Here is a 10,647-nt window from a genome sequence, read left to right on the forward strand (position 1 = left end):
CCAATGCACACTTTATTTTACACCTTAGTCTTTACATAGTTAAAACAAACAAGTTGTACTGTGTTAAAAATTGAGCTTCAGGGAGCTGGTATTTGGTAACCTTGAAACAGTCAGGCTGGCTGTTTCCTGCTATTTCAACATTTATGCTAGGCTGGCTTTAGCCTTGTATGAGAGCGATAAATCTTCACATCTCAGAAATGTCAAACTTTTGCTTGAAAGCAATGTAAGAGGAGAGCCAGGAATGTGGAAACACATTTCACACACTGACTGCTCTATAAATAAAGCTTCATCACCTGGGTCTGTAATGTAACAGGTAATCCAATATCAATTTACTCAAGATAATTGCAAACCTTAGAAATAAATACACATTTGGTAAAGTTTAGACACATCTTGACAGGTAAAATAACTAATCTTCTTTAGGGGAGTGATGCTTTTGCAGTGTTATTATGCAGGGTAAATCTATGAATATTTATGAGTGAAAATGTAGGAAACAAGATTTAAGTAAGTGAATGGCTGGGAGTTACAAACGTGATATGATTGTAAACTGTTTCTAATCCAGGAATATGACTTCTCGATTGTGTTTAACATCCTGTTTTACCTAAGCACCTTTATACTGAAGAACAACAATTAGCTTTTTTGTTTGCCTTCTTTAAAGATGCAACACACATTCTGATACTTTTCCTTAGGTAGAGTTCCAGACAGACAATATGGGAAATTAAGAAACCAATTTGAATCAAGGATGTTGAAGGTTATCATCCTTTAGAATTTGAATCTTTTTAATTGGCGGCATATTTAGGCAATAAACTTTGATCCTGACATTGAATAAATATTGAATCTTACTTACCCAAGGTAGTTTGATGTTATTCAAGTTATCCAGCCTTCTGTTGGACCTTTAACACTTTTTGTATGCAGAGAGTTCTAATCTGATATTATCAGACCATACTGAGAAAATCAATCCCCTGATGTATTCTGCTGCCTTCTATGCATCTTCAACAACAGCATTGACCCTCTCTTGGTTAGAAATCAATGGAGCTGTACCTGCAGAGCTGCAGAGCTGCGACAGTGAATCAGGCTGAACGACAGCGGCTGTGACACTGCTGTCACTTCCTGAGGCCATTCATTTAAAGGGGCCTCTATTCTGTTTTCAGGGTTGTCCCTTGCCTGTAGTGTTTTGGTTTTGTGTAAAGGCTAAAATACCAAAGTTGCCTCCCCACACACTCACGCTTCTATTGGCTAGCGCTCAAACAGATTGTATGTGATTTGACAACTCTCTATTCAGTCGACCAATCACAATCAGAGCAGACTGGGCTCTGGTTTCAGACAGAGGGTGAAAAGAGGTGCTGCAGCACAGACAGTATGAGACAAATAAAGAGCTTTTTGAACATTAAATCATGGAGACATAAAAGGCACAAAAAATACAGATATTAACCTGAAAATTAGCGTATGTCCTCTTGAAACTCACCCAGTGGTTAACCCTTTACGGAACAGTTTAATCCTGCCATGTGATATTTTTGAGTGCTGAGCTTTAAATATAAAGTTGGTTCATTCAGTTTAATCCAGTACTGTATGCGATTGTAGGATTTTTCTTCTTAAAGGTGACCTATCATGCAAAATGCACTTTTGTACGTCTTTGATACATGAATATGTGTCCCCGGTGTTCCAGGGAACTCACCAAGTGTCAGAAAACACAACCCTCTCTATTTTCCTCCATACCCAAATCTCTTAAAAAGGAGCTGTAACGGATCTGATACAGACTGATCCAGATTTGAACACTTCTATGACGTCACAGAAGTGGCGCTACGACTATTGGGCCAACTCCACCAATCAGGAGGAGACAGCCACGGACATTGCCGTTCCAAAGCGCTGGAGACGCTGTAGTACATATGTCAGGCCTGTAGATGGTGCTGTCCTCACAGAATCAGCCCATGATGCAAAGACAGTGTTAAATTGAGCGAAATGAGGAATGGCTAAAATGCATGATCTGTTTGGTATTTTGAAAAATAAAAAGTATAATTATGCCTTATATAGGTATGGTCCTACACTATATTATTCAAATATAGCCTGATAGGTCCACTTTAAATAATTGATCTAAAGTACTTTCCATTATTAGAGTTTTTTAAATACCTTACGATGAAACTCGCCCTGCCTTTTTTTCTTGCAGGGAAAACTGATACAAACACTAAAGAGCGGCTTCTTTCCCAGTTCTTGTGTAAAACCATGTTTGGATCCAAAGGTAAGCCACCTACATGCAGTACATGTACAGCATGTATACATTATTCAAGAATCACAACAGTGTCTTGAGGGCTTTCTTCTTTCTCTTTAGTGTACACTTCAACCACCTATGTGGGACATACGTATACGTGATCTACTTCTGCTCCATGTCATTGTTATGTTTACACACGCGGTTTTTATTTATTCCAGCCGTTCCAGTCATTATCTACCCGGCAGTGCTCCAGGGAATCAGACTACTATGGATATCCTTGGTAAGACCCTTAATGTGTGAAGAGTGTGGATCTATCACGATGTACACTATACAAATAGCCCAAGGTCACTATTTCTAATTACGCCAGATATGTTCACGCTAACACTTGTAATGTTTTTGCACTTTTTCAAATTAAAGCAAAGTGACCCCAAACATGACCGCAATCAAAAGATGAATTGCTGAACCGTTGTTTGATGTCAAGGATTTGCTAAGCCTTCAGTATGTGGTTTGATTGTATATAACTTTGTGTTTGAGGTGACAGCATTTATCCTCTGCTCCTCTGTAGGTTCGCGGGGAACATGGAGCGCCAGCAGGCCGATAACCTTTTGAAATCCCACAGCAGCGGGACCTACCTTATCAGAGAGAGGACGGCGGAGGCAGAGAGGTTCGCCATCAGCATCAAGTGAGTGTTCAACATGGCGACAGGAGAGCGAGAAACTCAGGGGAAGTGGTTTTATTCACATCTCACGGGGAATACAAATTCTCACGGGATGCCCCAGTCAGCTTTTTCCCGAGCAGCTAATTACCGCTCGGTAATTGCTTCTTTTTTTTTTTTTTATCCTGTTTGTTTGTGTTTATTTCCTCTGAGAAAATGCATCAGGAAGAGAAATGCATGAGCTCTGACTGGAGCTGTCATACAATGATGTACTGGGAGGAATGCTTTAGCACATTTGTCTCTAAGACAGGTGCGAATGGGCTGGGGAGAGCAGCCTTGAGACGGATAATGAAATCAGTTTGTGAAAATTACTTGTAAAGTCTGTCAGTCCTTCAGGTAAACAAAACTGAATTTCATGTTGACAGCAGCACCCAAGGTCCATGAGAGAGGAAGAACAATATTACGAATCAGAATCACACCGAGTGTTTTCAGATAGTGAAGACACAAAGGGCCAACTCAAGACCCAATCTTTTAATTTGGCTTTTAATTGAATTGTATTCATGATTTTTTAATTGTATTCTTATTTCTTTCCTTATTTCTTTCTTATTTTATAATAATGTGTATTCTTATTTTTATTATTTTTATTGTATTCTTATGTTTTTGTTATGCTGGTTTTATTGAATTCTGTTGGTTTTAAGTGTTATTATCAATCACATTATGATCAGTCATGTGTCATATATTAACTGTGAAGGGGGTGGTTGTTTTGTATTGATCTTTGGTTTATAAAGCACTTTGCGTTACATTAGTGAAAGAAAAGTGCTATATAAATAAAGTATGATTTGGTTTGAGTATCGAGCTGAATCCAATGATTAAAATGTAAAAATGATTTCTTCTTTTACAGATTCAACGACGAAGTAAAACACATCAAAGTCATTGAAAAAGACAGCTGGATTCACATCACTGAGGCCAAGAAGTTTGAGAGTCTTTTGGTTAGTCACATGTTTCACTAGAAACCCAAATACCTACAGTAGCTTCATATCAGTGTGAGATAATAACAACATTTCTTCTGTGCTGTTTGTTATAACAGGAGCTGGTGGAGTACTATCAGGCACATTCACTGAAAGAGAGCTTTAAGTTGTTAGACACCACCCTGCGATACCCGTACAAGTCGAGAGAACGCTCGCTAACACGGGCCAGCACACGCTCACCAGGTAAGCCCTCTGAGCGCTCCTGCTCTCCAGAAGCTAGCCTGAGCCACTATCAGAAAATACCTTTTTCAACATGATTAGTTTGGACCGATTTCATTTTGAAAGTTTAGAAGAGCCTGGGGTGTGCACATTCTGCAAGAGACCCCCTGCAGTCAGGCACTCGGGTGGTATTACTTGACATGCCCCAAGCATTGCAGAGCAGGGCATACTGCCTATTTTTTCCCAATTTGTATACATAGTGAGATTTTTTATATCATAACAATTTTGATTGGTAACAGTTTTTTTTGTTTTGTTGCTAACTCAAATGTCAAAGTCAAGTCAAAGTCATCTTTATTGTCAAGAATTCTACATGTTGTACATCCAGAAATATCGTTTCTCGCAGTCCTACAGTGTGACATATATACATCAAACAAAAAAACAAAAAGGGCCTAGATAAACGTGGTATACATTAAACAAAATAAGGTGCCTAGATAACCGGGGTATACAGTTAAAATGTTAATAATAAATTAAATGTATGTTTTCTTTACCCAGAATTTAGTAGAATAGCATTTTAATTCTAACATTGTTTATATCCCTGTATAGATGTACCCATACAGATGAACGCTCAAATATCTGGATCAGGTATTGTTTACAATCAGTAGTCGGATACCCTTATTTATGTATGTATTGTTTTGTTGCATTGCTTTACAAAGTTTGAAAAGCAAAGTTGAGGTCATGTCTTACACGTCACTTACACAAATACAGATTTAAATGTAACACTGGAATTAGATTGGTAGATCCATGTTAGATGTGGTCATCGTCCTTTCTGTCTTTGCTAACACATTGCAGCATATCGTAGCATGTTACCAGCAGCTAGGGGATCGTGTGGCACCATGTGCAGGAATGTGTTTCATGAGAACCCTCCTCTATGGTCATGAGCTTTAGGCAAGGCTCAAACCAGATCAGAGATAGCAGTGTTTGAGCTCTTCTCTAAAGACAGGGTGAGGTTCCAGACATCTGGTTTGGACATCTCATGCAGATGGCTCCTGGACACATCCCTTTGGCACTATGCAAAACACATGGAGCTAGGAGAAGGCCATTCGGCAGGCTCATATCCCCTTTCATGTCTGACCTGGGAACACCTTGGATACATCAGGAACAGCTGAAGGGCATGGCTAACAAACTTCTTTGGATAAATGGACATTTGGGGTAGCGACATGTATACCTCCCTGCTTCTATGAATGATTATGAGAACTGATTTGACTGTCCATTTTACAGATGTATTCCCTTGCCATCTTTGCTGTGGGTACAGCTAGCTAGGGAGGCTAGAATAAATGAGACACACTGGCCAGTGACTCACAGAGAGGATTGGAGGGAGCCCCTAGGGGAATAGGGCCGAAAGAGAGACCAGCAGTGTGAAATAGATAAAAAGCGGGAAACAAAGAGGAAGTGGCCTGTGGCTGCGAGTTGGCAGCCATTAGGCCGTATCAATACTGGCTTCTGTCCTGCAGCTCTCTGATCCACTAGAGGAACTGGCCACCACAGACAGATTGTCTCCCTCCAGTTCTTGCCTGCATTTGGAAATGAGACAATTGAGTCTTCCCAGCTGCTAATGTGCTCTCAAGCACACATTTTTGTGTATTGTCGTGGTGGCAGGTGTGCATGGCAACGGTGGGATTGGGATGCTTCTCTTATTACCTTTTAAAAGCTGTGCTCTCCACACCCTTATGCACTGACAATCTGGTAATGGAGTCCAGACGAGTGTTGTCTGGGAGCCTGTACGAGTTGTGTGAAAGTTCAGCAGCAGAAATGTGCTACAAAGAGCAGATGGTGTCACATTGTAATTCCTGTTTCACATATTAAAAGTCACACAGTCTTGTTGTCTGTTGGTAACGTTGCCAGATTCTGAACAATAATAGGTAAAGTAGAAAGGAACGTGTTTGTTTACCCATTCAGTCTGACTGTATGTCACAGGAAAGTCCCTTACATCAGTGCATGGGAAACCACTAAAGTATTCAAATCATGACAAGATTAAAGAATGATTACCCTATTTTCCAGGCAGACAACTTCAATGTGCTTCTTTTTAGTTTGGCTTCTCTGACTCCTGCTCTGCATTTCCAGCTTTATTTCCTCCTCTGTGTTTCTTCTTCTTCTCCCAGCAGCCACCTGCGCCTCCTACAACTTCTCCTTCCTCAGTCCGCAGGGCCTCAACTTCTCCTCTCAGAGCTCAGCTCCCTTTTGGTCAGGTACTCATATTTCTCTTCTTTCTTTTCATGCTCCTTCCGCTTATCCCCCTGCACCTCACCCACTGTTATTTCATAATAAGTGTCCGTGCTGTCGAGCTCATTACTTGTTCTCCGTGGCACTCTTTTCATCACCAAGAATCTTATCGTGATCACACTCCCTCATTAAATCACGAGAAGAAAAGCAATTTCCTCTCCAGTGATGAAACAACTTGTCCTTTCCCATGGAGCTCATTTGTCTTTGTGTGGCTGCGTTGTGTCACGCTGAACACAGAAACGACCATCATCCTTCACAACTAATGATAACCACTACGTCTAGTTTCACCTTTCACACTTGTCAATTACTAACAATGTGAGAAGACTGAGCCCCCCCGTTGTTTCCTCTTGCAGTGTTCACTCCTCGGGTGGTCAGCTCAGCGGTGGCCAGGTATAATTTTGCAGCGAGAGACATGAGAGAGCTTTCTCTGCGGGAAGGAGACATCGTAAAAATCTACAGCAAGATCGGAGGAGACCAGGGCTGGTGGAAGGGAGAGGCCAACGGACGAGTGAGTACAACAAGCGTCTGTTCATTTAGGGCTGGTTAACGATAACAGAATCCAAACTGAGCCTAGAAACAAAAAAGAAAGTTCCGTGTGCTGATTAGAACAAGATCCATGTGCACTGATGTGGATCCACTGAATTTAACCAATTATACCTCTTATATTTAAAGGGCTCCTAACAGGTGTTTCAAAACTAAAACCTGCCTACTGGGAAATGTGTCTGTTTAAACGGGTAGCAGTCCAACTGGATGTAATGTCAATGTTTTATTCTAAAGACAATAATGTGTTGCCTTGGATATAGATTCTAGTGCATGTTGCTTAGAGACCTTAAAAGAAATGGGACACACTGTTGTATCAATTGGGCACTTATGATAACACATATAGGATTTATTTGTATTTAAAAGAAAAATAACATATCAGTAAAGGCTACATGGTCAGATGTAGAATCGCATCTTTTGTAAACACATGTACGTCACTGATGACGCAGCATTGGTACAAAACATTGTTTAGGTTGTGTGTTCTTTTCTTATACCTGCACGAATCAGTTTGCATTATCCCCATTTGACTGCTTGCAAGTGATACAATTACATGTTCACTGCTTTATGCACTATGTAACAACGTTCAATATTGTCTTTCCAACAAGTAGGAACAGTTGTCTAGCAACAGCTGTAGAAACAGAAGAAGAGTTTTTTTTTTTAGAAGACTGGGACATCTAAGCTCTCTAAAAATCATGTGGCTAATTAAAGCAGAGAGATCAGAGTGGTCTGATACATTCAGACTCACAGTGTTAGAAGTGTTATCTCACTGCATGTACTGCTAAGGCACTGTGTCCACATAGTGTTTCTTTCTGGCAGAAAGGTGCTCTGCAGAGCCTTTTCCCAGCTTTTCATTAAAAAAACATTCACTTTCCACGACAAGGATATCTTGACAACGTATCACCACTTTTGTAAAAAAAACAGACTATCCTCGCCCCCTTCCCTTCATCCATCTATTTGAGCAATTATATAATTGTTGGACATTGATTTTCGCCAACCGAAAAACGATTTCTCTCAAACTTTAAATGAATGAGTTTGTCACCGCTCAGTCTGACAGCTGAAGGACGAGTAAGACGATCCGTGTTCTTTGATAAAAGTAAAACTCACCGGCAGATACATGCAGAACAGGCTTCTACTCCAATTTGTACTGTCACCAGCTGTTCTTTGAAGAATTTAGATATTCAACTAGAATGGTTTAGGAACTCAGAGACACAATTATTGGTGCAGTGCATACAACCACATATCCTCATTGGAAACATTTGAAAAAGACACTGGGTGCTCAGAATGGGCACACGTGGACACATGCCCTAATGATGTGATGTATACATCTCAATGAACATTGTCTTGTTTACATTTACACACTGATACTTACTGTTTTATGCCTCAGATTGGATGGTTTCCCTCAACGTACGTGGACGAAGAAGGCGTTCAGTAATGCTGGAAGGATTACTGGCCTCGCGCTCTAAAATCAGGAACCATCATCTATCTACTGTTCTCAGAGAAATCACTCACTCTCTCCAGGAAATAACACAAGAAAAAAAAACGTTTGCTGTTGTTTTTTTTGCTGGATACCCGATCCTTTTACGAGTGTTTCTACCCCATTTCTCAATCTTCAATTATGCATCTGCTTTGCTTATGTTTGTACATTTTTCCTTCTTTATTTTAGCAGGATGTCCTGTTTAATCTCTGTACAGGAAAGAAGAAGAAAGTGGCTTGTTGTCTGTCAGTGTGTTCTGCAGAGGATCTATGAACTGAGGACACGGCAGAAACTGTGGATAGCTTCTTGGTTGCAGGTCTATGCCAGGTGAAATAATTGTACAGTATAGATAATTTATTGAATAGAGATTATTATCATTACTAATGATTATTGTGGGGGATTTTAGCTGAAGCAATGAATCAGAAACTAAAATAAGGGGGGGGGGGGGGGGAAGACAGATGCTCTGTTTTCATGTGGAGAGATTTTTGCCTTAGTTGTCATGGTGATGCCTTGTGGGCTGACACCAGTGGAGGGAATAGACTTTGTTGACTGGTTTTACTTCTCCATGTATGCATGTGCCCATGCGCGGCCCACACACACACACACACACACGCACACGCGCACACACACACACACACACACACACTCTGACCAATGTACAGTACGGTGCCTTTGAAGAATAGTCCATGCTTACTGAACCACAGCAGCCCAAACAGAGGACTCTACTGAGGGGGGGGGGGGGGGGGGCACTGACTGGGGACGCCCCCCCCTCCGAGCCCCGGGACACAAGATGGTGAAGCATTTAACTTATCCTAACCGTGACTGGATAGACTCAGAAAGAGGGTTTTTATAGCCATCAATACATACACTGTTCAATGGGTGAAACCAACTGGATGCAAAAGGGAAACATCAAGACATTCCACTGGACAACCACTTCACACTTTGATTTGTTTTTTGTGCATAGAATCAAGACTATTTTTTAACTGGACCGTTTATTATTTGAAGCCAAATTCAGCCATGTTTTAATGTCTGCATGGAGTTTGTTATGATTTTTGTACTTTGCCTTATTTTTACAGATGTTCAGGTGTTGGGTTTTTCTTTTTGTTCCCGCCTCCCCCTTCTTAATGTAAATCATTTTTCATGCGTGAAATTTGGTGCTGTGCAGACAGCACTGTCAGAAAATTAAAAACTGTCAGAAGATTTTTTATCTGAAGGGAAATGTATGTGCTAATTAACCTGAATCTACAGAAGACATTTTGTGTTTTTCCAAAGGGGCAGTGCTCAGTGTTTCCATTTACTTCCAGTAATTAACAGCCATATACTGCAGTTTGTCAATATTAAACTTTCATCAGTTTCCTATTGACAGAAGGCCAGTTTCTAATTCTAGTTATGCTGACGTTCAGATGTTTATTGGCTCTGTTAGCTTATAATAGTTCAAATTTGTTTACATTAAATTTCATATACAGAATATTGACTAACTCTGTTTGACCTTCATATCTCCCACCTCCACATTGTGATATGGTATTGATGAATTGAAATGTCTCAGCCTTAATTTGAAAATGTCACGTATCTTAAAAGTAACTCATCTTGTCTTCTTGCTAAAACTAATACGAAGGAAGCTAAGTACAAACACTGAGCACGTCCGCTCTGGCTGGTTCTCCAACACTAACGGAGAAAAGGTGCTGATATGTTTAGTTTCTAAACTTTTGACTGTCTATGATGTGTGTCATTACAAAGGCCCACCCCCCCCAAAAAAACACAAAGTTCTACCACTGTGTGAGGGGGGGACACAGGAAGCCTCCATGTCGTCTAAATAAAGAAAGGGGGGGGGGGGGTCTAGTCGCTGTGTATGTGGTGGACAAATCCCATTGCATGTGGCTATTGATATTTCAACTCCTGTCAATACGTCCTCGAAAAAAAATAAGTACTTAATCGTGTACATTTTTTTTGAATGGTTGAGTATTTCCAAATGAGGTCTATTATGAAATAAATATTTCTCTTTGGTTTAAATTTGACACTGTATCATTTTTGAAAGTTATATTACAAATGGTAAAAAAAAAAAAACTCGAAAAAACACTTGTCTGAACTTCTACAGGGTATCTTCTATGTGTCCCTGTTATGCTTATTTCAGGTTCATATGTGTATGTGTTGCCTCTACTGTGACATGTTTACATGCTTTAATGTTCAAAAAGCTCTTTATTTTTCTCATGCAGCACCTCTTTTCACCCTCTGTCTGAAACCAGAGCCCAATCTGCTCTGATTGGCTAGCTAGCCGGCTGTGTTGTGATTGGTCAACTGCTTAGAGATG

The 10,647-nt window shown here is 40.4% G+C and overlaps 1 protein-coding gene across 21 annotated transcripts in view; it reads left to right on the forward strand.

Annotated features, from left to right (window-relative positions):
- The window catches only part of vav2 (vav 2 guanine nucleotide exchange factor), a 211,064-nt gene extending 200,710 nt beyond the window's left edge, over positions 1 to 10,354 (forward strand). For 8 of the 21 annotated variants that reach the window (XM_079660771.1, XM_079660788.1, XM_079660786.1 and 5 more), the window contains 9 exons: positions 2,162 to 2,233; positions 2,422 to 2,483; positions 2,769 to 2,885; positions 3,760 to 3,847; positions 3,946 to 4,069; positions 4,649 to 4,687; positions 6,205 to 6,291; positions 6,679 to 6,833; positions 8,250 to 10,354. In XM_079660771.1, the coding sequence (XP_079516897.1) occupies positions 2,162 to 2,233; positions 2,422 to 2,483; positions 2,769 to 2,885; positions 3,760 to 3,847; positions 3,946 to 4,069; positions 4,649 to 4,687; positions 6,205 to 6,291; positions 6,679 to 6,833; positions 8,250 to 8,297 (792 nt within the window). In that variant the 3' untranslated portion in view covers positions 8,298 to 10,354. The remainder of the gene's footprint in view (positions 1 to 2,161; positions 2,234 to 2,421; positions 2,484 to 2,768; positions 2,886 to 3,759; positions 3,848 to 3,945; positions 4,070 to 4,648; positions 4,688 to 6,204; positions 6,292 to 6,678; positions 6,834 to 8,249) is intronic. The other 13 variants (XM_079660772.1, XM_079660776.1, XM_079660780.1 and 10 more) reach the window with 5 other exon arrangements.
- Positions 10,355 to 10,647: the final 293 nt, after the last annotated feature.

Source organism: Notothenia rossii, assembly GCF_949606895.1.
Source record: "Notothenia rossii genome assembly, chromosome: 11".
Classification (NCBI taxonomy): domain Eukaryota; kingdom Metazoa; phylum Chordata; class Actinopteri; order Perciformes; family Nototheniidae; genus Notothenia; species Notothenia rossii.